This window comes from Rhinolophus sinicus, linkage group LG02 (assembly GCF_036562045.2).
Source record: "Rhinolophus sinicus isolate RSC01 linkage group LG02, ASM3656204v1, whole genome shotgun sequence".
Classification (NCBI taxonomy): Eukaryota; Metazoa; Chordata; class Mammalia; order Chiroptera; family Rhinolophidae; genus Rhinolophus; species Rhinolophus sinicus.
The window spans coordinates 175,342,359-175,369,939 of record NC_133752.1 but is presented as its reverse complement, the minus strand read 5'-3'; the positions used below and the strand labels follow the sequence as shown (position 1 = coordinate 175,369,939).

The 27,581-nt window shown below is 34.9% G+C and overlaps 2 protein-coding genes and 1 pseudogene across 2 annotated transcripts in view; 2 read left to right on the top strand and 1 right to left on the bottom strand.

Moving 5' to 3' along the window:
- Positions 1 to 356: 356 nt before the first annotated feature.
- Positions 357 to 14,061, top strand: KLRF2 (killer cell lectin like receptor F2). The gene is made up of 6 exons (XM_019713478.2): positions 357 to 499; positions 3,588 to 3,686; positions 5,786 to 5,833; positions 9,583 to 9,731; positions 9,999 to 10,114; positions 12,524 to 14,061. The coding sequence occupies exons 1-6, from the start codon at positions 412 to 414 to the stop codon at positions 12,639 to 12,641; spliced, it is 618 nt and encodes a 205-aa protein (XP_019569037.2). The 5' UTR covers positions 357 to 411; the 3' UTR covers positions 12,642 to 14,061.
- A 149-nt stretch (positions 14,062 to 14,210) lies between these two features.
- The window catches only part of CLEC2A (C-type lectin domain family 2 member A), a 38,684-nt gene continuing 25,313 nt past the window's right edge, over positions 14,211 to 27,581 (bottom strand). Inside the window, exons 3-6 of the mRNA XM_074326030.1 lie at positions 20,497 to 20,565; positions 18,453 to 18,628; positions 17,008 to 17,111; positions 14,211 to 15,964 (exon numbers count right to left, since the gene is read on the bottom strand). Coding sequence (XP_074182131.1) covers positions 15,856 to 15,964; positions 17,008 to 17,111; positions 18,453 to 18,628; positions 20,497 to 20,542 — 435 coding nt within the window. The 5' untranslated portion in view covers positions 20,543 to 20,565 and the 3' untranslated portion in view covers positions 14,211 to 15,855. The remainder of the gene's footprint in view (positions 15,965 to 17,007; positions 17,112 to 18,452; positions 18,629 to 20,496; positions 20,566 to 27,581) is intronic.
- LOC109435544 (coiled-coil-helix-coiled-coil-helix domain-containing protein 2) lies at positions 26,846 to 27,364 on the top strand (annotated as a pseudogene).

Here is a 27,581-nt window from a genome sequence, read left to right as displayed (position 1 = left end):
AGACACTGATTTTGTTTGTTTGGTATTTATTTGTTTTGTTTCATTTTTATCTTACTATAATATAAAATATATGAGGGTAGGAAGTATGTTTGTCTTGTTTACTTTTATGTTCCTAGTACTCTGCACACAAATGATTACTACAGGGTAAGTGCACAATAAATATTTGTTCAAAGAATGGAATAAAACAGCCACCTTTATTTACCTTGCAGCACACAGAATTTTAGCCAGCAATTAATATGTCTATGCATTTTCATTTATCAAAACATCCTGTGTGGTTTTAGACAGCTATACCTGAGTAAATTTTGGCTATTTTTGGATTTCCTTTTGGTCTTTGGTACATTGTGCTAGGAGAAATATCCACGGCTGAAAATATCCTCCATTTTCTTTTTGCTCTTTTCTGGGTAACATCACATGAAAACATTTGAGGAGATGGAAGGTGAAGATGGCTATATGAAGCTGAATTGCAAGAATCATTTCAAATCCAGGCAGAAATCTAAAGGTAGGAATACTGTTTCTCCTCACTCAGACTCCAATTTAAAATTGGATTATTCTCATAGGAAGACAGTTATATTTAAACACTTTTAAAGTGTTAAAGTTAACTATGCTCTGGGATTTTTAAAAATGTTATCTGAGATAGGTTATTTAGATTCATGTAAACATCAAATAAAAAAACAAACAGTATTTTTGCAGCCATGTGGCATGAGAAATGCTAATAGGATAATGTATAATCTCCTCAATGCTGTAGCATAAGAATGAAAAGGTAACTTTCAAGTAAAAGGTCAAAGTTAGCATTTTTGTAACAGAAATTATTCCTCCTACAAAAAACATAAGATTCTTGGAAGCAATTATTTGAGTATGGTATCATATAAAGAAGCCTGTCGTACTCGGAAGATAACGATCTAGTGCTAATGGTAGGAGTAGCAGTGGTCCTCCTACCATCAGCACAGGATTTTACCGTTTAAAAAGCATTTTCATTTACAAATATTGTATTTTTTAAATTGTCTAAAAAGAGCCATGGGATTGGCAAAAGTGTCTATTTGGAATGAGAGAAGAGAAAAATAAAACATTAATCTAAGTCCCCCCACCCAGACCTTTTATATCTACTATAGACAAGTTTAATAAACAAGATACCAAGATTCCAATGTTTAAATTCAGTTGGTCTAAAACAAATTTTTAAAATAATTCTGTTGAAATAGTCAAGCTCTAAGCTGGGATGACATAAGCCAGAAATATAGAACTGCTGGTAAAAACTGCAGTTCTGTCATATGTACTCGGTGAATATCCTTATGTACTATTCTGATTTTCATCTAGTGAATTCAAGATTTTTGTTTTTTCAGAAACATGATACTTTTATCATCATCTAAAAGCTCAGGTCTTTTTCATGACCTAAATATCAGGATACAAACACTTCCTTGTTCATCAGTAACTTATTTTGATGTAGTAAAAACTAGGGCCATTGGAGTTAAATTGGACTTTTAATCTCACAGACTAACTGTATGGCCTTGGGCAAAATATTTTGTTTCTTAATGTCAATACTTTTATTTATAATAAAGCAAATCTATCTTGTAATTTTTTATGTGGATGTTAAACTAAATTACTATTTTTATCTTAAATTTATAAACCACCTTGTAAAAGACAGGTAAGTAAAAAATATATAAAATTTGAGTGTAGGTACATAAACATCCATTTAAATAATAAGTGAAATAAGGATTGCACTAACACGATAAATTAGGCCTGCATTTAAGCAAACATTACGTTACTATAAGTATATTTTCTTGTGCCATAAATTTGTTTCTAAGCTTGTTTGTAATTGATGAGTAAGGGTAACACAACCAGTTATTTGACTTGCATTGTAAGACAATTACACCTATTGTTTAAGATGACTATAATTAATCTTGTTACTAAATCCAGAAAGAAAAGATTTCCCTTCACAAAGTATATAGAAATAATACAATTAGTGTTCTTGCAGTAGTGATAAGCAGTTTCATAGAGCACTTCCTTAATATTGCCCCAGGGATGCCAATGGCATCTAGTCAAGCATTTCTGGAGTGGGCCAATGCAATGCATTCCGGGTAATCAGTTCTCTGGTTATCTGGCTTGATATAGTATGTACAGTGTGGCTTAGATAAAATAATATTAATCTTTAATTTATAGCTATGATATTATTTGGCAATGAGTTTAAAATTTCCCTACCTGGCAAGTATGGAACCAGTTAATTGCATATGCCTAGAATTGGTCTTCCCTCATAACTTGCAGAGATGTATTTTGAGGATTTTCAGCTATGTAGAGGTCTTTCTACTTTTGCTGGAATAAAGAAACCTCCACAAGCAAGAAAAAAATAATAGAAACTTACTTTGGATTTATTTTGTAATACAGACAATAGGGCAGTGAATTTCAAAAGTTTTACTATGTTCAGCACAGTACATTACTGTGTACTATAGCTATAAAGAGTTACTCTAAGTCCATAAATATCAATTGAAATAAAACATCTAAATATTACCCAGATTTGAGAAATAGCACTCTTTTATTGTGACTTACAACATGAATTATTTATGAAATGTACATCCGCGGTTATGGATTTCGGTGCTTGTTTATTTATAAACTAGCAAAAACTGGGGAATAATTTTCTGAGTATCAAATTACCCGATTTATTTTTGGCCATTAGCAAGGCAAATTGGCTACAGTGCTTCTACATTGAGAAAATGCTTCTATCATTTATGCATGTAAAAATATATCTGTCTTTATTTTGCTTGTAGAAAGAGTGTATATATCTAATTCAAAAGTGCTAATATGTGGACAAATATAGCTAAAATTAAAAGAGAATAATAACATATATATCCCTGCCTCTGGAGGCGCCCCATTTATTCCTCTTTAAAGACACCATTTCTGCCAACGCTGATCCAAAGAGTACTATAGCAAAAATTCTATGTAAGCGGTATGAACTGGAGATCGATGCTGCTTCAGCTGACACTGATTCCTGTGCAAAAAGTCAAAGCCAGGGAAATATAATGTATCATATGTAAAAGTGAGATAGCATGTGAATACTCCCAGTATAGTGATTGGTACGTAATTGAACTTCAATAACGTTCCTTTCTTTCATTTATTTCTAACAGTGAATCATTAAAATAAAGAACATACGTGACATAGATGCACTTGGCATTGGAGAATCCAAATATAAAATAAAAACAATTCCATTTACAATAGCATTATATATATACATCATATATGACATATAATTCTATTTTTCTATATGTAATACATATGGGATCTATAGAACATATATATTATTATATATTATTTGATATATGTTTTATATACAATATAAAACATATATTTATATTATATATATGTTATATATAGACTATAAATTATATATTTACATTATACTTTAAATATTAATATATAATACATATACCACTATACATTATAAATTATATATCTATATATAATATAGAGAGAATTTAATAAATCATTTTACATTATCAAAAACATCACCAAATAATTAACAAAGCAAGACAGAAAAATGTTTATAAAATGAATAATCACAAGAGTTCTAAAACTCAATGAAAACCATTTCAACATTTCAGATTTCTCCTTGTATACACATTATTATTGTATTATGCTAATATTTGGATGCATTGGGATTCTTATTTTCATGCTGACGGTGATTGGCCTGAACTTTTGGGGTGAGTACGGAGTTTATTTATTTTTGCACTTTTGAAAGATAAATTGATCTTTAATTCTTCTTAATATTAAGATCAGCTCCACATTCTAATCCAAAAATGGTAAATTAAACTTTCTAACCATATAAGTCATATTACAAAATTATTTAAAACTTAAGAAAAAATAAGAAACACTCAAATGTAAAACTAGTATTTATTCTGCACCCTTTCTTTTGAATAACCTCCACTAAAAGGTTGATTTGTTAATTTTTTTTAACAATTAGTGATATATTTTACAGCATACGTGTTCATTGGTATCACTAAGAGATAATAATTTAAATGTATAAATACGCTAGCTGAAAAAAAAAGACCTATTTGAAAACCATTTTAGATGGACTTTACCTTTTTTTTTCTGAAGTGGTGTTTAATATGTGTATTCTGTACTCATTCTTCTTGGAATAACTAGACAAATTCTTGGTTTCTATAATTTGCTGTTCTGCTGAAACTGATTCTAAAAACCGTAGGACTAAAATGGGTGTTGTCATATATAATATTGACATGGAAACATAAACTCTGGGGGCCTTTGAGATGAGATATCTAAATATAGATGAACCCTAAAGCAACTTGTCTAAGGGAGACAAAGAAGTAAAGGGTCTATTTTGGGGGAGCAATTATATTTGTTTTTTGTTTTTTCTAATACAATAGAAAATGTCATAATTTTCTAAGAGCAAATAAATGTTCTACTTTAGGTGATTCTTCTGTACTTTGCACAGCATTTTGGTAGGGAAACTGTGAATCAATCATATCCCCCAGATGGGTTAAATAAACCCTTATATTGAAGTCAGTTATTGATAATATGAAATTCACCACCTTGTTAACATTTAATATTAGATGACTAATACTAGTTTTCATGAGTTGATCTAAGTAAGCATCATTTAACCAGTAATTCTTGAGATAGATGATAGACAGACAGATAGATAGATAGATAGATAGATAGATAGATAGATACATACATACATACATACATACATACATACATACATACCATACATACATACATAGATAAATCTTCATCATATTTCAGGACACAATCGGTAAAGATGCAATCCTAAAAGTTTACATAAAAAATTAGTTAGAGAACCATGTGATTTCACTGATATGTGGGATATAAAACTGAAAACAACGGAGGAACAAGGCAAACAAATAAATAAAAACTCAGACACAGATAATAGTTTAGTGGTCACCAGAGGGTAAGAGAGGAGGCGGATGGTAGATGGAGGGAAACGAGGTCAAATATATGGTGACAGAAGGACCATTGACTCTGGGTGGTGAACATACAATGTAATATATAGATGGCGTATTACAGAATTGTACACTTGAAACCCAAGTAATATTACTAACCATTGTCACCCCAATAAATTTTAATTAAAAAAAAATAGTTTTCTCCCAAAGCAAAGAGAAACAAATTGACATCCGATTTTTAAATGTATATAAAAATATACCTTTTGTTGTAATGCCTTCAACGTTCTGAACTTGATTTTAATGTAAGTTTAAAACAAGTGTAATTAAGCAAAATAATTTTTCCATGTATTTTTGGAAACAAATAAAGGAGGGGACACTGATATTATAATGAAGTTAGGCCAAGACTATAATGAAAAGACACTGTAGGTTATCAGCTGTTCTGTGTTCCTGGAAAGCAATTAATTCAGTCTACATAAAAACAATCTATAAATATTGCAACTAAGAAGCTGAAGAAACTTGATATTGTGAAAAAAATCTTTGGTTTTTTTTGGAGGGGAGGTTGCTTGGAACAAGAAAAAATGACATCAATTAAAAATCTTAGTGGAAAAAAGAAAATAATATGCAAAAAAGTAATAGGTATGAGGTTTAAGAATACATACAATATTTAGAATTGTGATTAGCACTTAAAGGAATAAAAATAGATATGATAAAAAGTGGTTAATTCTGAGGAAGGAGAGGAGTAGAAGCCAAGTAGAAGGGAGATATTTTGAATTTTTATTTGTATGTCTTTATTTTGTGCTAGTATTTTTATTCTCATATACCTAGATCGCTATTCATTTTTATATGTTACTCATTATATTTTTTCTTTGCACTGAGTACAGATAAAAAAATGGATTTCTCACAGAATGTAAATATCAGCAGTCTAGCAGGTAATGTTCTTTTCTGTCTGTAATGTGTTATTCTATGTTTGAATCAAGAAATTTCACATGAATTTAGGCAAATTAAATATTAGTTAAACTTTCAAATGGGGATATAATAACTACATCACAAAACATTTGGTGTAGATTAAACCAGATGTGATGGCTAACTTTATGTATCAGCTTGACTAGGCCATGCGTGCATGGTCCCTTGATATTTCGGCAAACACTAGTCTAGATGTTGCTGTGCAAGTACTTTTTAGATGAGATTAGCATCGAAGTCAGTAGATTTGAGTAAAGCAGATTATCTTCCATAATGTGACTGGACCTCATCCAATTAGTTGAAGGCCTTAAGAGAAAAAACACTGAGGTTCCTCAAAGGAAGAGGGAATTCATTCTTCAGACTCCAAACTTGAGCCTCAGCATCAGCTCTTCCCTGGGTCTCCAGCCTGCTGTCCTACTCTGCACATTTTGGACTTTCCAGCCCCAATAATTACATGAGCTCATTCCTTGAAATTCTCTCTCTCTCTCTCTCTCTCTCTCTCTCTCTCCTATTTCCCTGACAAATACACCAATTAATATAGTATGGAAACAGTATGATGCAGTGGTTGACAACATGGGCTGTAGAGCCAAACTAAGTGAGTTGGAATTTCACCTCTGATATTTATCTTTTTTATGACTTTCAGAAAATTATACAAATTTATGTTACTCAATTTCTCATCTGTAAATTGGGGGTGATAATAACATCTACTGCATAAAGTTTTATTTTATTATATTCTTAGATTTTTATTATGAAAACTAGAAATAAAACTAGGTACCTTTCAAACCAGGTCAAAAATTGTTAATACATAATCAATATTATTTCATCTATATCTCCACTATCAACACTCTTCCAAACTAAATTATATTAAACCAATTACCAGATATCATGCCATTTAATATTTAAATATTTCAGTACGTGATTCTTACAGTTAAGGGCTGCTTTTGCTTAACACAATCATAACATCATTGTAACTCCTGTGTTAGTTTTCTTTTGACGTTTAACAGATTACCACACATTTAGCAGTTTAAACTAACAATATTTAATATCCAACCTCCATTAGTTGGGAGGCTGGGCTCAGCCTAACGAAGTCTTCTGTTCAGGGTCTCACAGGATATAGTTTAGGTGTTGGCCAGACCACACACCTTTCTGGAGCTGAGATTGCTCCTGCAAGCTCATGTGATTGTTGATATAATTCAGTTACTTGTGGTTGTAGGAATTAGGTCACTGCTTTCTTGCTGGCTTTCATCCAGGGTTGCTCTAAACTCCTAAAGGGTCCCTGCATTTCCTTGCCTTTTGTTATTTTCATACAGCCTCTGAAGACATGGAAGCTTAATTTCTCAACGACAATAAGAGTTCTCTCTGCCTTCACGAAAGGCCCAGTCCCCTTTTTAAGGTCTTGTGCCTGATTACCCTGTTTCCCTGAAAATAAGACCTAGCCAGAACATCAGCTCTAATGCATCTTTTGGAGCAAAAATTAATATAAGACCCAGTCTTATATTGTATTATGTTAGATAAGACTGGGTCTTATAGTAAAATAAGACCGGGTCTTATACTAATTTTTGCTCCAAAAGATGCATTAGAGCTGATGGTCCGGCTAGGTCTTATTTTCGGAAAAACACGGTAAGTCAGGCCCACTTGGGATAATCTCTCTTTTCATTAACTCAAAATCAACTGACTGGGCACTCTTCTGTTGTCTTCAAAAGGCCTTCATCCTGCCATATCATCTAACTTAACCAGGGAAGCGATATACCATTGTATTCGCAGGTATGACAACACTCACGAAGAGGGAATTAAACAGGTCACGTACACTAGGGGGCAGGAATCCTGTGGGCCCGTTTAGAATTTATTTAGAATAATTCCTAACAAAATTAGCAATAACTTCTTAATATTATTTGTTATCTAGTCAGCATTAAAATGCCTTTTCCCCCCACTTTGATTTGTTAGAATCAGAATCAGAAGAAAGATCATAATTGAATTTGGTTAAAATGTCTCAATATCTCTTGAGTCTCTTAATCTTTAGATCCTCTTTACTTCATTTTATTTTTCCTTTGCCGTTTATTTTTTGGAAAAAAATGGGTCATGATTTTGTATAATTTCCATACTCTGGATTTTTCTTTTTATATTTCCATCAGGTCATTTAACATATTCCACTATTTTATAAAGTTATTTTGTTAACTCAATATATGGTATGTGCTTAGAAAGCTGCCTGGCCCCCAGTAGTGGCTATATATGTTTGTTGTTATTATTATGTAAAGCATCTGAGACAGGAATTGATATAAAGTATTGTTAAATAAATGTTTTTCTCCATTCTCATCCCCATATTTCTTCTTCTTATAGAAGACAGCACTTGAAGTTGAGTTAACTATAACAACTCTTTGGACAATCAGTGTCTACATTTTGTATTATGTTTTGATATTTTAACATATTACACTGATCATTTGGACTATTTTTAATGTGTTTTGCAGCTCTAAACTATACTTTATTGACCAGTCTACCAATATCCACCTAATGGAATCACTTGGTCCAAATGATTCCTTCTCATTAATAATAGTGAATAAATAGCCCCTTTCAAATTATAAATTGGAAGGTATATTTGAGGTCACTTAATACCTTTTATTCCATAACTATGTACTTGTACAGCTGGGATTAGAATCCAGTTCTCCTGAGTCTTCAAATATTTTTTTGCAAAATTGTAACTATCTAGGATTGGCAACTCTTGACCTGGTACAAAGTATACTGATAAGGTAAGGATATATATATGAATTTTATATTTTTTAAATTAGTCCATGATAATCTTCGCTATCGGTTGATGTTACTCCCCCTCTCCCACCATCTTAGCTGGACATATTAATTCAATTTCTTAAATTGAATTTAACAAAATTTTAGGCTCATAGACAACAGAGGAAAATATTAACAATGAAAATTATGACATGCTCTAACTTATGGATATTTAATTCAATTATTCAATGATCAACAATTAGACACTATAATCAAAGTTCTACATTGATGGGAAATTCAAAGATGAAAATGACAGTCACTTCAAGAACCTTCCAGTCAGGTAAAAGACATGGAGATGTTCACAAATGACAAGGACATAGACAATTCATCCTTTGTTAAATGATACCTACGTATTATGAGTCCTAGAGGTGGCAGAAATTATGAGTGTGGTTAAAAGCTTCGTTTTTGAAGTGGAAATACGATTGAACATTAAAAGATAAGTATTATTAAGAGGATGAAAAAGTAAGAGAAGCCTATTCAAGGCTAAGGGAACAGTGTGAATGAAAAACACAGGAGGATGAACGTGTCCAATGCAATGAGGTAAGCATTGGTAGTGGTAAGTAATCTCACAGAAATGAAGTGCTGGTTGTAAAAACAACCTCCAGAAAAAGGAGTCAGAATCAGATAGTGGAGGGATTTAGCAACAGGCTTTCATTATTTTTCAGTTAGTAATAAACAGTTAAGAAAAATTATATATCTGTTTCTTCTAATTATGGGGGTCAGAACTCACTCCAACCCATCACCCAAAACCTTTCCCCCATTCTGGGAAATACACAGATTCATGAATTAATCTCATTCTTGTTCTGCTAATAAAGCTGCCTTTTAATCGTGAAAAGCGAGTTGGTAAAAATCTATTTTCCAGTCAATTACATTTGATACTACTCACATTTTATCTTTAACTGTAGGGTTTAATTAAATTTTTTCTTACATTTTCTTTCAGGAAGTAAGTGTATGTGCCCAAATGACTGGCTATTGAACCAAGGGAAGTGTTACAAGTTTTCAACTTCTTCTAAAACTTGGAATGAGAGTCAGCGTGATTGCACAAAACTCCAGGCACATTTGCCAGTGATTAACAATTCTAAGGAGCTGGTGAGGGATCAAAAATAAGATCTAAGTGCTCAAGGAAGAACTGCTAGGTGCAGTTCTAGGAAGCGTGGGTGGTTTATAGTCATTGCTTTTGAACATTAATTAGCCATAATATAATTGCTATTGTTTATGATAAAAAACATATTATTTATTAAAGAAATGATTATTTACCATTTCATCAATGCCTGGCACAGTGCCTTACTCTATAATAGGCATTGACATTTTTTTTTCTCAAAAAATGAATGAATGAATACACAATTTCCTCCTTAGGAATTCATACAGAAGAGTTTAAAACCTGGATGTCCTGGTTGGATTGGATTATATATTATATCCCCAGAAAAACAATGGCAGTGGATAAATGAACATGCTTTTGTGGAACAAAACATGTAAGCAGTTATTTGAGGCAGAGGGATGATGTAGTGATGTTTTATTTATAGAAAAGTGTTTTTAATTAAGCTTCCTTGATGTCCAAGTCTTTTTATCTTTCTTCCTTCTTTTCTCCTTTCTTTTAAATTTTTTTTTATCTTCATTTTTCTTCTCTTTTTCTTCTGTTCTTTCTCCTTTTCTGTTTTGCTTCCTTTCCTTTTTCTTTTTTAACATTCAGTAATGCTGACAAATGGAGTTAGAAAGTATTCAGTATGGTGTCTGGAAATTACTGTCAAAAAATGATAATTAAAAATTTTTAAGCTGACTTGGATCTCATTTAAAATAATTTAAAGCAACTATTTTCTATATAGTAAATTCAAAGATAAGAGTCACTTATACGTAAAAGCATCTGGAATATATAAAAACATCTCTTGAGGTGAAATCAAAAATTGTGAATTTATGAGTAAAGTTTTGCCCTTAGAAAATTCTCCCAATTATTTTGATATCAATTTCTTCATCTGTACAAAAAGAACAATGAAACTTTATTCACAATGTTCTTGTATGAACAACATAAGGTAAGGCATGTAAGAGTGCTTTAAAATTTTTAAGTGTCACATACATTTACACATTCTCCTTTGGGCTCTCATATTCTTTACACGTTATACTCCCATAGCACCTGAGATGTGGCAAGTTTGGAACAAAGACCATGGAGTGATAGTTACTTTCAGTCTGGATATTTATGTGTTGCGTCCTGCACAACACAAGCAGTGGGGAAAGCGAGGGAGGCGGCAAGGGCTAAATTCTATTATAGAAATAAAGAGACAAGAGACACTGAATGCAAAGAAACCACAGAGGACCAAGGGACTCACAGCCTCAAGGGACTGGAGCCCCGAATCGGGTCGTCGTGGGTATTTATTGTTTTTTTACAATAGGCATCACATGATTCTGGGCAGGGTCTGCAAAACTCTCACACCACTGATACAATTAGCATATTTCCAATACCCAATCATATTGTCCCAAAGCAACCTGTGCATGCTGTCCCCACATGATCAAGGTGCGGTGTGTACAACCCCTGGGGGAGTAGGTTTCTCAGAGCAATTACCTCATGAGCTAAGCTGGAAGCGAGATAAGTTCGCTCAGTTAACGTTCCTTAGCACAATAGGGTGCCGGACATCAGAAGCATGCGTCAGCATCTTCCAGAAAGCATTGGAGGAGGGGCATCCCTCCTAGTTTCACATTAACTCATGGGGGTCCCTGGGGTCCCGTCTGGCTTAAGTCGTCCCTCCCTTGAGGAAACTTACTCGTCTTTGACCGCAGACCCAGCATACTGGGACCAAGAGAGGAAACCTATAAACTCAACCCCTAAGAGGGACAACCCCGCAACCCTCTTTCCTTAAGGAAAGGATGGTAGGGACAAACGGTTAGGGTGCTGTGTGACAACATTTATGTACTCTTAGGTACTTCTATTCTCCATTTACCATCATCTTTCATGAATATAAACTAATGTATAAAGTAGTATTCATTTTTGGAACTATTTTGACATGTTTGACAAAAATTAGTAAGAAATGCTTGGGCTCTTTTATTTTATTTGGAAACCAACATATTGTTAGGGAAACATATTTCTTTTTAAAAGCTTTCCTTTAATTATTTAAGAAAAATGATGCGCAGAGGGTTATAGTAGTGTTTGTTTTTTATGTTTTAAACAGTAATCAGTAACTAGAAAGAATAATTAAAAAATAGCTTTCTCCAAAAATATTTTATCCCCACATTTTCCTATCCCTATCATACCATTGAAGTTAAATGAGGAATTTAATAGTCAGCTAAGTGGTTTTTACTTTAACTTTAAAAAGAAATTAATTTTTTCCTAGTAGGTTACTGCTTTGTAACTCCCATTGGTATAACATATTGATCGTCCACGCATTCTTTACCAAAACTTCCATTTTAACATCTAATTACCTTTTAAAGAAAATTATTTGTTCTGCTATGTGGAAAATGAATAGATGGAAAGTGAAACTGAAACTGAAGTTCAGTTAGAAGGCAATGACCAGAGATAAGGGGAGGTATCAGTAGTATGAACTAGAAGAGAATGAATATAAGGATTTATCTGGGGATAGAATACCCAGGACTTGGTGAGCTACGCAAGGTGAGGAATGAGAGGGAAGGAAGAGACAGGATGCTTCCAGTCTTCAGGCTTGAGCTTCTATGGTGATGTTACTCAAATAAGAGTGGCATCACAATGGGGAGGGCTTGGAGGGCAAGCAAATCAAGAGTGCCCAAATACAATCATTGGCAATAATAGAAGCGTCCATTCGAAAACTGCAACATTTGATTGCTGAGGAAAATTTATAGAAGTTTCGCTAGAGAAATCTTTAATAAATACAACTATTATTTTAAGATAAATTCTCTAAAGTCTGTCCTTTGTCTCCTAGTTTTTCAGTAATTGGACCAACTAACATCATGAGCTGTGCTGTCACAACAGGAAATCAAGTGTATTCTGAAGATTGTCACTCCAAATTTAATGGCATTTGTCAGAGAGATGTTGTCTGAACAAGAAAAGCAAATCTGCATTTAAATAAAGAAGTGGAAGAAATGTGTATGGATGTTAACAATGCATATCTATTTTTTAGAGGAATACAAATTTGTTTCTTTTTTATTCAAATATAAAAATTTCAGATATTCTATACAGAAATAAGACTTCAAAATGAGAAGATATAATAATTTATTTTTAAACAAGAAAACATAACTTCCTATTGTTTTAATGTCTGAAAAATAATTATATTTAATCTTCTAAGCCTGCCTGTTCTCTATGTGCATCCTATTCCTTGGGTTCTAATTCCTGAGCATTTGGTGAATAGGCCAGGCATGTAGATATAGATATGCCATTTTTTCCTTTGTGGTGGGCCTTTACACCAAGTTAATTGTTTTCAATTTTTATCAAAAAGAAATCAAACTTTCAACTATAATAACCTATTCAGGTATTGTAAGCATAGGGTGTCTATTTGAATATATAATCTTGTTTTTAATGTAATTCCTCAATTTATTATCTTTTAATAAAATTTATTTTAAACATTACTATATTGAGAATGGTCCTACACCCTTAGTTTTCTAACTGAAATTCTATAAAAAGTTTCTTATTTTCCTCTCATTTATTCAAAACATTCATATTTCAAAATAAATGAAACAGTCTGTGTCCACTTGTGAGGTAGTTATTTCACTTCTTCAAGAAATTGTGTGTAGTTCATTCTAAACCATCTGGAATTTATATCCTACTAACTGTGAATCTAAGAAAAATAAAGATAAATTATTCTAAATTGCTAAGCAATGAACAAAATTAACTTGTAACTAGGAGGCAACAATAAAAGTAAAACCTATATTATGAATCAACTAAAACTTAAATTGAGCCAAAATTTAAAATACCTCTGTGCAATACACAACGGCATCTAAAATTCATCATTTTCAAGTTTTCTTGGTTACAACATGATGCACAGATATGAAATGCCCATACTTGATTACATGCTGATATTTTCCAGGATTACTAAAAGTCATTTGCATTCACATATACTGCCAGGTAGAACATTTATAGGTGGGGCTCACAAAAATCTCCCTATTATTTGTCAGAAAGTTTCATCTGCAGCTAATTAAGGAAGTAAGCCTCCTCCGTTAAAGATATAGGAGAAGGATTTGTTTGTATGTTTTTGCCCTGTAACCTAGATACTCTCTTTCTCCAGCTTCTCTATCCTGTTAAGTTTCTATTTCTTCACTTCCACTGATACTCATTCCTTGTACTCATAGATTACGGTTACCAAGCAGGAAAGTAAACTCAAGCTAATGTAACAAAGGCAGTATTGATATGATTTTTCAAATGCTCTGCAGAATTTGAATTTTATGTACTCAATTTAGAGATGTGCCGTAAGTCCTTCTTACTGTCCTTACTTGTAAAATTAAAATTTTTTCAAAAATCTAGTGTTTGATCACTTATTTTTGCATGTATCAGGTTAGTTCCTCCCCCACTTTTGTTAGAACAACCACCATTTATTTTATTTTATTTTATTTTTACATTTATTTTTTCAATTACAGTTCACATAAAATGTGATATTAGTTTCAGGTGTACAACATAGTGATTAAACATCTTTTTTTTTTTTTTTTTTTTTTAAGATTTTATTGGGGAAGAGGAACAGGACTTTATTGGGGAACAGTGTGTACTTCCAGGCCTTTTTCTTTTTCCCAAGTCAAGTTGTTGTCCTTTCAATCTTAGTTGTGGAGGGTGCCATTCAGCTTCAAGTTGTTGTCCTTTCAGTCTTAGTTGTGGAGGGTGCAGCTCAGCTCCAGGTCCAGTTGCCGTTACTAGTTGCATGGGGCATAGCCCACCATCCCTTGCGGGAGTGGAACTGGCAACCTTGTAATTGAGAGGATGCTCTCCAACCAACTAAGCCATCTGGGAGGCAGCTCAGCTCAAGGTGCCATGTTCAATCTTAGTTGCAGGGGGCAGAGCCCACCATCCCTTGTGGGACTCGAGGCGTTGAACCGGCAACCTTGTGGCTGAGAGCCCACTGGCCCATGTGGGAATCGAACTAGCAGCCTTCAGAGTTAGGAGCATGGAGCTCCAACTGCCTGAGCCACTGGGCCGGCCCTAGACATCTTTATACCTTACAAAATTCCCACCCTCCCAATAAGTCTAGGATACACACATCTGACATCATACATAGTTACTACAATATTAGTGACTATTACTGACACTGTATTTTATACCCCCATAACTATATTTATAACTGGCAATTTGTACTTTATCCCTTTCACCTTTTTCACCAGTCCCCCCAACTCCCCACCCATCCAGTGTCCTTCAATTTGTTCTCTGTATCTATGAATTTCTTTTTTGTTGGTTCATTTATTTTGTTTTTTAGATTCCACATATAAGTGAATTCATGTGATATGTCTTTCTCTGTCTGACTTATTTCACTTAGAATAATATTGTCTAGGTCCATCCATATTGTCCCAAATAGTAAGATTTCATTCCTTTTAATGGCCAAGTAATATTCTATTAAATATATGTACCACTCTTCTTTATGAATTCATCTATTGATGGACACTTAGGTTGGTTTCATATCTTGGCTATTGTAAATAATGCTACAATGAACATAGGGGTACATATATCTTTTTGAATTAGAGTTTTGGATTTTTTCGGATAAATACCCAGAAATGGAATTTCTGGGTCATATGGTAGTAATTTTAATGTATAATTCTGATCATTTATCAGTGACTATTTTTTACAGAGTTAGGGTCCTCCTGGTGGGCTTTCCCTTATTTTAAGGATATTGTTGAAGTAAATGCCTATTCATAAGTAATTCTCTTATTACTGTAAGTCAAAGTCACTATGGTTACTATTTTATAATATTTACACATATAGAGTACATATACTTCTCTAATTTTTAAGCTATAAGTCTTGGCTTGCCTATCAACATAGATCCATTTAAATTTGCTTGTTATAACCATCATTACAGTTACAGGCCATCTAATGATTTATTGCTACTTTCTTTAGAACTATTTAATAGAAGTTTCCTGACTTCTACTCATAATAAGCAGTTAGGTATCTTGAATTGATGTGGTTTTGCCTATAATCATTCATTCATCAATTTTTAGTTCCTTTTTAAATTCTTTTAAAACTCTGCATTCCATACTGTGAGAAGTGAAAAGCGACTTTTTCCTACTTACTCCTTTGCTTGATCTTTGAAGTTTGATTGTCATTTTTCAGGTTTTTGCTCTATTAAAATCTAGGTTTGCTGCAAATCCACTTGATATCAACTAACCCCCTGGAACTAGAGACTCCATCAGCATTCAGAAAAGCAAAGGATCCATCCCCGCTAATTTCAAACCTGAAAAGGAAAACAAAATCAGTTTGGAAGCCACTAATAGGTGTAATCAAAAATAAAATTAAGAATAGAGTGATTTGAAACATTTTATACAAAACACTGAGCTCCATACTCACCCATCAATCACCATATGCTACACAAAAATATCTGGCACATTAAAAGAATATATGGCTGAATGTAGGTATTTAATTATTTAGTTATTAATAGTGTAATCTGTAAACTTATTTACAATAGGTAGAAAAACATATATACATATGTATGTGTATATACATGGATAAGTCAATGATATAGCTATATCTCTGTATTTATCTACATTTACCTGTATCTATTTCTATCTATCATCTATCTGTCAATCTATCTATCTACCGAGAGAGAGAGAGAAAAAGAGAGAGGTGCTAAATCCAAAGATCTCTGGAATTTTTTTAAAAAGCAGTTTCCTTGCATACTTTTAGCTAATGTTCCTTTTTGAAAATAAGTAACAAGATTTACATTCATTTGGTACTTTTGAAACATATTGAAATACAAACCAGAGACTAATTATAATATTGTCTTTATTAATTTGCTTTGTTGACTAAATTTTCCCTTTTTTTGTAATAAATATAATTTGTCCTATCATACATATTTCAATATTTGTTTAATTGGTTCCCTTTTTTTAATCTAGCCCTTAATGAAATATGATGGCAGGAGTACATGGGTAACAAAAAAAAGTAGTATAGTTCTTATAGCTAAAATGGTATATAAATGAAGAAACGACATTCACTCAAGAAATGGTTACATAAAGCAATAATATTGTTTATGATGGACATTTGGAAAGTTAAAGGCAACAATATGGACTCTATTTAAAGAAGAAAGATCTTGTATAAATTTAACTAGTTGGAAAATGATTCAAGTAATATATGTGCTTTGGCTTGGAATTTGCAGAATAGTTGAATTTAAATTAGCAGCAGGAGGGTTGATCAGCTATAGCTTTACAGTGAAAGTAAAATAAAATAGGAAACAAACATAAAAATGAAAAATTGCACTTTCCTATTCTATTGGAAACTCACCAAGCATTAAATGTTGTGCCGTTTGTCCATTTCCAAGACTCTCCTGGTTTTCTGCTCAACCCAATCCAGTACATTTTTGTCTCCGTGTGCTTCTTCAAAAATTCCTTTCACAAAAAGCAGGGCATTATCTATTACTTAATAATTTAGAGCACATTGCTGAACATGCTTCTCACCTCAGCTAGCTTTTAAGATTTAATTCCTGATTTGCATGGCTAATGCTTCTATAGTGACAAACACACAGATATTTAGTTTTACCAGAAAGATTTTCACTTTGCTCTTTTACTTCTTAAATGTCACTAAGGAGTAGAGGGACTCTCATCAAGTCATAGAAACTCTCTGAGCTGCCTTGACTTGAATTATCTTTAAAGGTAACTTCTATTTATGTCTCAAATGGGAAATTAATGAGAAAAATATATTTGATGTCCCTTCCTTCTATTTCTAATGCATAAACTATCAGTATGTTTTACTCACAGAGTGAATAAAAAAGACTATAAACTGATGTGATGTTATATGGATGACAAAATCAAGAGCTAAGCAGTTTTTATAGGAACTAATACATCATGTTCCTTAAAGGTGCCAGAGAACTAATGCTTATATTTTGTTTTGTGTGTTGGTTCACTCTCAAAAATCATAGAAGAGGGATTTTAATGGAAAGTATAAATACTGTTAAAATACAGTAAAACTCAGTGATACACTACTTTGGCTAGATACCAGAATAAGAATCCCATTGCCGTTGTGAGTTTCCTCATAGAATCAGAAACCAAACTAACTTCTGAATATGATTTACTGCAATAGAAGTTATTGAATGATGGGTTTAGTCTCTCCTCTATCGGTTCCTCACCATTAGACCACAGACCTATTAGTCAACTTTTCTTCACAAACTTCTTCCCTCACACTGTGCCCCTGGAGTTCAAGTCCCTATTTCTTTGCCCTCTTTCACTTTTTCCGTTCATTGTCTCACTTACTTCTTACAGCATAGATTTTCCTGACATCCTCATCTCTAAATTCCAAGAGGGGTATCTTTTGTTTGTTAGTTTGTTTCAATTTTCCAAGGCTATTCTTGAGAAGATGCAAATGTAAAGAATCAAAAACTATTTAGTAATCTAAGCATTGAACAAAACATTTAGCTGTATAAACAATATTCATTGTGATTAAGGACATAGCATCATCACTAGCTAACTTACTTGTGTTCGAATCCAGTTCAACAAGTATGATAATGACTGTGTTACATAACATCTCTGTGCTTCACTTTCCTCACCTTTAAAATAGGGATATCTGAATATTTACTTCATAGGTATTGGTTGAAAATTACATGTTTTTATAGTTACAGTGCTTAAAACATTGTGTGGCATACATTATCATTGAATACTAATTTTTGTTATTTTTATTATTTCTTTGTATAAACTTAAGCTCTGAAATGATTGAAAACTTTCTCGTTTTCTTACCATATCCTCTTGTGTATCAATGTGAGCAAGTTCTGATCCCTGTGAACTGCAAACTCTTTCACTGGCTGTCCAATTCCTGGTATCATCAGAAAAATAGAAACACTTCTCTCTTACTCCAATCCATTCTCCTGAACATTGCATAGTTTTGGGATATTTTGAAAATTTTACAACTAATACTGAAAAAAAAAAAGAATTGATCAAATAAAAAATAAATTAAAATGTATTTCTACTCATTCTAGTGAATCAATTTTATTTTTCACTCCCATGGCTTGAGGCCTGTGAAATTAACTTCACTAATGGGATTATGGTTGAATTTAATTCCCTGCTTACAAGGAGGAACTCTTGATTGAGTAGTTTGCACTGGCTATTCCTGGCTTCTGTTTTGAGAAATAGGACTGCTAGCCTCTCATGGTCTATACTGACATACTACCAAAAACAATGCTTAAAATTTAGCAATCGAGAAAGAAGCGTAGAGACCTGAATATCATTTAGGCCTCAAGGTTAGGGTGAGAAATGAAGGCTTACCTTTACTGGGAAGAGAAACGAGAAGGTCATAGACAAGATAGGACATTCAAGTTAGGGAAGTGAAACACACTATAAATGACAACAAATCCTTGAAATATAAGATTTAGTGGAACATTTGTTCTACTTCACCAGTAGTCAGTGCCAAAGGAGCTGGAATAATGATCAATGCAGTTCTACTTGTATGTGTATTGTTTTGAGAATTTACTGTTTCAGGGTTTTAGTTGGGTGCTGGGTAATCAGAATAAAGTAAAGTCCCTGTGCTCCAAATGTTTGAATCAGTTAATGTAACTAGTAAATGTTCAATGTAGGCCAACTCTAAAGCCTTCTCTCCTCACTCTGCTATGATATTATATATATGTATATGTAAATATATATATATATATCTATATATATATATATAGATATAGTTTTTTTGGTAATACTCAGAGTGTATTCAGGCTACTATAGATGAGTAATAAACTATATTGTGTTTCAACACATTTTTAAATCAATTAATTAATGAATGTAAAGACTTCTTATAGAAACACTTCTCTACAATATTTAAATTCCAAGTGTTTAACTATCAATAATGTTGACCACCTAGGACCATATGATGAGGTTGTAAACAAGAATATTCAGTACTCTTGCAAATGACAAAGAAAACAAGAATCAAGAGTGTAAAGTGCTACTTTAATTTAAGTGCTACCTTAAGTGTTAAATTAAGCAAAACATGCATATGGACAATCAAGTACTGAAGAATATTAGGCCCTAGCTCAGGAATTAAAATTTACCTTTGAATTCTTTTCACAAGATGAACCCATAATACACAGAAGAAAAATTAACATCTTCTTTTTTACAAATCTACTCCAACAGAGAAAATCTTGCAACATATTACTTATGCTATTATTTCATTTTTTTTCTTTCAACAAAATATGATAGAATAAATATTTCATAGAACAACTATTAGTAATATTTCTTACTCTTGATCCAAAATAAATTAAAGATATACTGCAATTATAGAGGGAGTGTTGCATGTAAAATATCAAGAATTAGACAAGAGTCTCAATTCTGGCTCTGGAACTCATTATTTGTGAGAGGCAACTTACTCACTTTGGCTCCTATTTCTTTGTATGTAAATGGTTTCATAATTATACATGTTTCATAGTCTTGTGAGAATTAAATATAAATATTAAATATAGGGTATTTAACATTCACTCTTTAACTCACACAAAGTACTCTCAGTTATAAAAATAGTTATTGCTGTTGCTATCTGGTGGTTGTCTGAGAATTTACAATTATATTACTCAAAGATCAAGAACTACTATAAAGTTGAGAAGATGACTGCATTGTGGTACTTAAGAGTATTTTTGAGAAAAGCAAGGAGTATGGTAAAACCTGCTGAGATGGTAGGAACCTGAGGACAATCTCTATACACCCTTTTATTACTCCAGAACTGAGATTCTGGATTAAGCTTAAGTTATAAAATTTTGGGCCAAGTGAGCATAAAGAACTATAGAAAGTTTATGAATTAAGCACTCACCGATTAGTATAATATTAAGCGGGATGAATACAATATGAGACATCATCAAGCATTTTTTCAACTGGTGAACTACAAAATAAACAAATGTTTATAATTAAATTTCCAGAGAAACCCTTATTGGATACTTATTATTCATTTATTCTTTTTTCCATAATAATCAGTCAAGAAACTCTCATTAAAAGCATATATATCTTAAAGTAAAAGAGGATATAATTGAGATAGGACAGGGCAGGGCCTCCAAGAAAAACCACTAACTTCCAGTGGAAGACAAAGGACCAGTAACTCAAGATGAGACAAGGAAACCGGCCAAGATGGCTAAAGATGTCCCTCCAAGTAACCTCCAGCCACATTATATGGTCATTGTAATATATCTCCATGCTAAATGACACACCCACAAGCTCCAGAACACCTCTGGAGGGCACCATTTAGGGACAAAAAAGGAGTGTATCCTTGATTCTTGGAAAAGCCCACTCATTTCCTGAAATTAATAGAACATTCCTCTCCTTCATTTCCATGTAAAATACCTACCAAATGAAAATTACGGAGGGAGGAAAGGCAAGGTCAACTCCAGCGGTGGAAATAGTGAATGGGGGACTGTAATCAAGAGAGTATAAGGGTCATTGAAAGAGCTGTGATCAGAAAAATGGCCATAACAAACAGACAAATTTACAAAAAATCAAAGACAGGGAAGAAAGGAAGATCATAAGGTCATATGAGAGAACTGAAGAGTAAGAAATCACTTTCATTATTTTGTAAGCAATAGGGTTAAAAAGTTTAATGCATTTGAGCAAGAGCATGTCACAATAAAAGCAGTAATTTGTGGTGAACAGAATGAATTAGAGAGGAGAGGGGACTTGGTACTCACCACAGTAATAATTCTATTAATGATTATCTTATCTGACACATTAGTAAAGCAGGGCCTGGTAGAGGCCTCTTCACATCCCCAGCCTCACCACTACTTGACCTACTTATAGGGTAACAACAGATCATCCCCCTGCGGCTTGAGCTAGGAATGTCCCCTGTCCCACCCAGTTCCCTGTTTCAGAAAATCACCCTGAAACTTATGATTAATACCCTTAGGCTTATTGATCACAATCTCTACAGTCTAGCATTCTTTCTAGGCTACTTCCGTCATTATTCCTGTCTTGCTGACTTCACCATAAAATTTCGTGACCAGAGGGAAGACTCCATGCAGATACCTGGAATCTTCACGTAGCCTCTGGAGGAACACCCAGATTTTCCCTTAAAAACCCCAAGCCAGTCTGAGAATGTTAAGGCAGTTTTTGGAGGTGTTAACCCTCTGCCTTAACCACGGTGCTCTGAAATAAATAAGCATTTATTATTTGATACCCAACTCCTGTGTCTATTGGCTGAGTGGAACACGCTGAACGAACCCAGGACTTGTCTTCTGGTTTTCATTTCTGGCGATTCGATAGGGATGGTCTCGGGATTCCTCTGGTAATTCTTTCGGCTTGTGGGTCTCCAGGGCTGCCTGGGACTGGGTGGATTCCTTGACACAGGACCAACCTCTGGAAGCAGCTGCCGAGCAATTTTGTTTACCAAGGTGGGATCTATGCCAGGGCCCGCCCATGACAGACACCTTTTCTGCCCAATTGGGATAAAGCGTTTGCTCTGTTTCCTGCCTCTTAGTTACTGGTTCCAGAAGTGGGGTGACCCTGGTGTGCACAGGATTTTTCACTCACCATCTGGGGCTCCTCTTTGAGGGCCATTTAGGGGTCATACTGACCCATTGGCACCAAAAGGTGAGATTTCAATGTCTAGCAAGGCATAATACCCCCACCAGTAAGGGGCTTTGGTTGCAAGCTTGCTTTGGTTCTGGAAGCACGCTTGTGGTTGGCACTGTGAAAGCCATCACGCTTGGTTTAGGCCTTTGGGCACTGGGTGGTCTTAGGGCCACATTTGGTTTTTGGTATTTGCCTACTGGCCGATTGTCTGACAGTCGATGGACCACGTATATGGAGTAAGATGATGTCGCATGCCAATTTGGTGCTTGGCTAGGTTCAGTTTTGGTTTTGGTATTTGGATCAAAAGTTAGGTTTTTCTGGTTTTGTCTGATTCAGGGAACACTTGGATTTGTGTGTGTGTGTGTGTCATGTGCAGCTATATTTGTTCAAGCTCAAAAGTGGGATCTAAGGGTTTAATGCCGGCCAGGAGCCCATTGGACAAAGTATTAGGACATTGGCAAAACTATGGCTATAAGCCATTGACCAAAAGGAGATTAATGTTCTATTACAGTACTGCTTGGCCCATGTATATATTAGATTCTGGAGGTTGCTGGTCGCTCAATATTTCATTGCAACTGGAATTGTTCTGTTAGAGGTCTGGGAAATAAAATTTCTTTATATAAGCCTTTATGATAGACTCTAAAGAGAGGGGAACTAAACTGACAGTTCAGAAAAAAAAAGGGACTGCAGCCATCTCCTAACCCACTTATAACCAGGGATGCCTGAGGCTGAGGTAACTGAAGGAAAAAAAAGATATACTTTTAAAACCAACAACTAATTCTCAAGCCAGACTCTCCAACCCTTGTCGCAGCCTCTTTGAAATTGTAGGGGCAATTGTAAGATCTTAGGACCTCTCTGCAATTGTTAATAATTTTGTTTATATGTATATGATCTTTGATATCTGCGCTTGTCTGTGTTTTATATATAATGTAGTGTTTTTGCCTCTGGATGGCATTACCAGATTATAGTTGATTAGCTTAAAGAAAAAAAAATTAAGCGCTTATATAAATTTAAATAATAAAAAACTGAAGTGCTTTTCAGGATCACGTGATCTAAGAAAATATTAAATAGATATATATTTTTAAGGTTATTAACATCAAATATGGTATTTTTGTTTTACCTGGGTTTACAAAAATAAATTGATGTTATCTCTGTCACAAAATTTGTCAAAAAAATAGCTTGGGTAATAATTACCTTTGAAATCTCATAGAGCTAAAAACTGATAAAGTGTTAACTAATATAAGGTTTTAGATAAAACTTTTCAGTAATAATTATATAGTGTGGATGCTTGGACGTTTTTTCCCTGCTTCTGTTGGTAACTTAAGATTTCAATTTTACTAAGTTGTGCTAAATGATAAAAATTATTAAGTATCTAGGTGTTTCAAAATAACAAAATGCTGAAATATTAATTATTGGATGAGTCTGAGTTCACTTACTTTTTGGTTTCTTGTCACAGGAAATCTGAAAGATAACTTAAGATCTATCAGTAAACGTGTTTTGTACTTTTAAAAAATATATAATTTTAAAAATTGGTAGATATATTGTTAACAAAAACCTATACTTCTAAAGGTTGTTAAATGTGTTTTTGGATTTGCTAATAGAAATATTGGATACTTGCTTTTAGTTTCAGTAAAAATTAAGGTTCTGAAGGTTATGGATTCTAATTAGTATGAAAGGAAATGATGTGTATTTTCAAGGAAGGCATAAGGTATGGAAATACATTTTTGAAGGAATTGAAAGAAAGTAGTTTGTCCTAAGGATGGTTATTTCTGAATGAGTGAGAGGAGACAACCTAAGAGGGACTAGGAAAGTTGTAGAAGGTCTGTGAAGGAAAATCTTGAAAGAATTTTATATATGGTTAAGCTAAATGTGATTAAGTAAGTTAAATATCAAAAATAAGCTGGTACAAAATTAGTTAAGTTTTCTCTCTCTGCTAAAGAAAACAAAGTTTGTTAGACTATTGGTCTGCTACTGATATTATAAAACAGTTTTCTGTCTGAAAAACAAAGATTATATGTGCCATCAAAATAATTTTCTATGTTTTATACTGTCTTGATTAGATCTTTAGCTACTCAAGAAAATAAATCTAAAAACTAAATTGTACTAATACGGTATTTATGTAAATGTCTGTATTTTAGGACTGCTAAGAGTTCACGTGTCCTCGGTGTTAGATATAGGCCAGTGTACGGAAGCTTATTTTCCCTAACCTTGGCAAGGTATTACAATGGTTCTGGCCCACTGTTATCTCCTGACAAAAATGCTCAGATCCTAAAAGAAGGCCAGGGGATTTGCTTAAATGTCCTTTGCAACTAAGACAGGAAAAAAAAGGAAAGAAAGGAACAGTGAGACTAGATGAGGCCAGAGACAGGCCAGATTTTGGCTGCAGTTAATAGACAGGCCAAGGTCAGCGCCACCTCAGGGCCACCCCAGCAGCCCCAGCAGAAAAGGAACCTGCTTTAGATGTGGAAGCCCAGGCTGCTGGGGCTCCCTGTGCAAACTAAAGGGCACACTGGAAGAGGGATTGTCCCCTTTTCTGAAGGGGGCGGGGACCAATTCCTTCTCTGCAAATGGCTGCAATTGATGGATGGACCTAAAGGCCGAGTCAGAGGCCATGCTCATCACAGGAGAGGGACTAAGGGTGACCCTTGATGTGGTAGGTAAGGCTGTTAATTCCTTGATTGATATGGGAGCCATTTATTCTGTCTTGACTGCTCAATCTGGACCTGTTTCCCCTGAGACCTGCTCAGTTGTTTGGATAAATAAAGCCCCTAAGTTTGGGCTCATACTCAAGCCTGCTCCTTACCATTGGCCTGTACCTTAGAGAAAATGTAAAACTGGCTTTAAAAGTGTTCTGGAAATGTTTTGTCAGGAGACCTCTAAGCCCTGGGTCTAACTGCGGCTCATTACTCTGGATTCTAACCTCAATTCTGCTATGTCCTATGGTGTTAACCTGGAGGAGGTTCAGCAGGCACTTAGAAAATATGGGAAACTGGCACCTCCCCCAGGCCGACCCCTCTATACATTATATCCCGAGAAAGCAAGGAGACCAAGTACTCCTAGAACCCTGGAGGGGGAGGGGGTCTCTCACAAACCAGCAGTTTTTCTGAGCACCCCAACTATTGTTGGGCTTCAGAGAGTCAGTGGCTGGGTCCACTTCCCTCAAATCAAATTTATTTCATTTAAGTCTTCACAGGACTCCCTCAGAAGGAAAAGTGTCACTCCTATTTCTGTGAGCCAACTGAAGACCTGAAGCTCCTCTTCAAACAGAACTGCTGGAGCTGCTCACTATTGTCTCTCTGCCTGTGCCCCACCTGGGATGCCCATTAAATGCCTTTTGTCTCTCCTCTTCCCCGGCTCCTCTAGGGAGAATAAGCTAATATAAGAGCTAGGTTCAGTAGCCTCTCTGACTGCTGGATTTGCCTCCTCTCTGCTGTAAACAAACAGCAAAGAACTCTGGTGCCTATAGGCAGGGACTACACCTACTCTCAGCAGGAAGTAGCAAGAGTGGTCGTCACCTGTATCCCTGGATGTAAAATTTGTCTTAATATAGTTATTTCATTTCCTCTCTAATCTAACCTTACTGATTTTATAGAAATAAAACGAACATAAGACATGGGGGGATTGAAACAGGACCCAGTTGGGACCCCCACAAAAGAGGCCTTGCAATGTCCCTGGCTTGCCTCTCTCTGCCCTAGAGCTTAACAATTGATCAACACCCTCCCTGTGGTTTGAGCTTGGAATGTCTCCTGTCCCAGTCCCCTGCTTTAGATAATTACCCTGAAACTTATGCTTGCTTACTGATCACAATACCCATGCTTATGATCACAATACACATGCTTACTGATCACAATACTCATGATTACTGATCACAATACCCATGATTACTGATCACAATAATGATGCTTACTGATCACAATCTCTATGGCCTGTCATCACTGCTTCTGCATTGATGACCACGCTGGAGAGCCACATCGTCTGAGGGAAGGCTCCATGCAGACCCTCAGAACCATCACGTGGCCACTGGAGCAATGGCTAGATTTTCCTTAACTATCCCAAACTGGGCTGAGAATGTTAAGGCAGTTTTTGGAGCTGTTAACCCGCTGCCTTCTCAGACCACCGGTGCTCTGATAATAAACGTTTATTCTAGGACCCAACTCCTGTGTCAGTCTATTGGCTGAGCAGCATAGGCAGCACATGCCCCTAACTTAGTTGGCCTTCAGTTTCAATATTGTATATTATATGTCAACTGTAATTTTTAAAAATTCAAATGATTGTTTTAAAAAAAAGGAACGTTTTGAAGACAGACTCGCACATAAGCAGAATGCCACACAACATGATGACGACCATCTACAAGCCAAGGAGAGAGGCCTGGACCAGATCCTTTCCTTACAGCCCTCACAAAGAACCAACCTTACCAACACCTTAGCTTCAGACTTTTGGCCCGTGATACAGTAAGTATCTGATGTTTAAGCCACCTAGTTTGCTGTACCTTGTTACGGCAATCCTAGTAAATTAAACCACCAAAGCCTTTATAAGGTTAGGTAAAAAAATATTTTTGCCTCTGAGTCTCACTCTCATAGACGCCAAGCTGCCATGCAGTTGCAATGCTGTGTAGAAGCCGAAGCCAGACCTCCTGCATGGCCTCTCTGGCCAGCCCGGCACCTCAAATGAGATCTGTACTCAGGCCATTGCCAGCATCTCAGTCACCAGCAACAGCTCTACCATCTGTTGTTGGCTCACCTGCTACCGCGCCTCGGGAGCCAGGTTTGATGGCCCAGATGGCAACCACTGCAGCTGGTGTAGCTGTGGGCTCTGCTGTTGGCCATACATTAAGTCATGCCATCACTGGGGGCTACAGTGGAGGAAGTAATCCTGAGCCTGCAAGGCCTGACATCACTTACCAGGAGCCTCGGAACCCAGCGGCATACCAGCAGCAGCAACAGTTTGGCCCATGCCACTATGAGATGAAACAATTTTTGGAGTGTGCCCAGAATCAGAGTGACCTTAAGCTTTGTGACGGTTTCAGCGAGGTGCTGAAACAGTGCAGATTTGCAAATGTAACAAAGAAGTTTAAATTGAAAACATGGAAACTCATCTCTCATGACCAAATTAATTTGGTATAAAAATATAGTTGCTAGTGAAAGTGTAAAGTATAAAACCACCAATTAAACCTCTCCCCTAGCATTAATAGCTTCCTTGCTTCAGAATTGCAATGGTCAGGTTGTTTGTACTGGGTGTTCATTGAGACGGTATTGAGTTTGGAGTTGAGCAAATGTTTGTGTGGCCTCTTTACACCTGCTTTTGTGATGTTATTTTTTTTTTTAAGATCAGTTAGAATAA

Excerpts from the sequence above, each read along its gene's own strand:
- KLRF2 (XM_019713478.2), top strand. The coding sequence starts at position 412 with ATGAAAACATTTGAGGAGATGGAAGGTGAAGATGGCTATATGAAGCTG. Across the intron at positions 5,834-9,582 it reads AAATATCAGCAGTCTAGCAG|GAAGTAAGTGTATGTGCCCA; the intron begins GTAATGTTCTTT and ends ATTTTCTTTCAG. Across the intron at positions 10,115-12,523 it reads GCTTTTGTGGAACAAAACAT|TTTTTCAGTAATTGGACCAA; the intron begins GTAAGCAGTTAT and ends TTTGTCTCCTAG.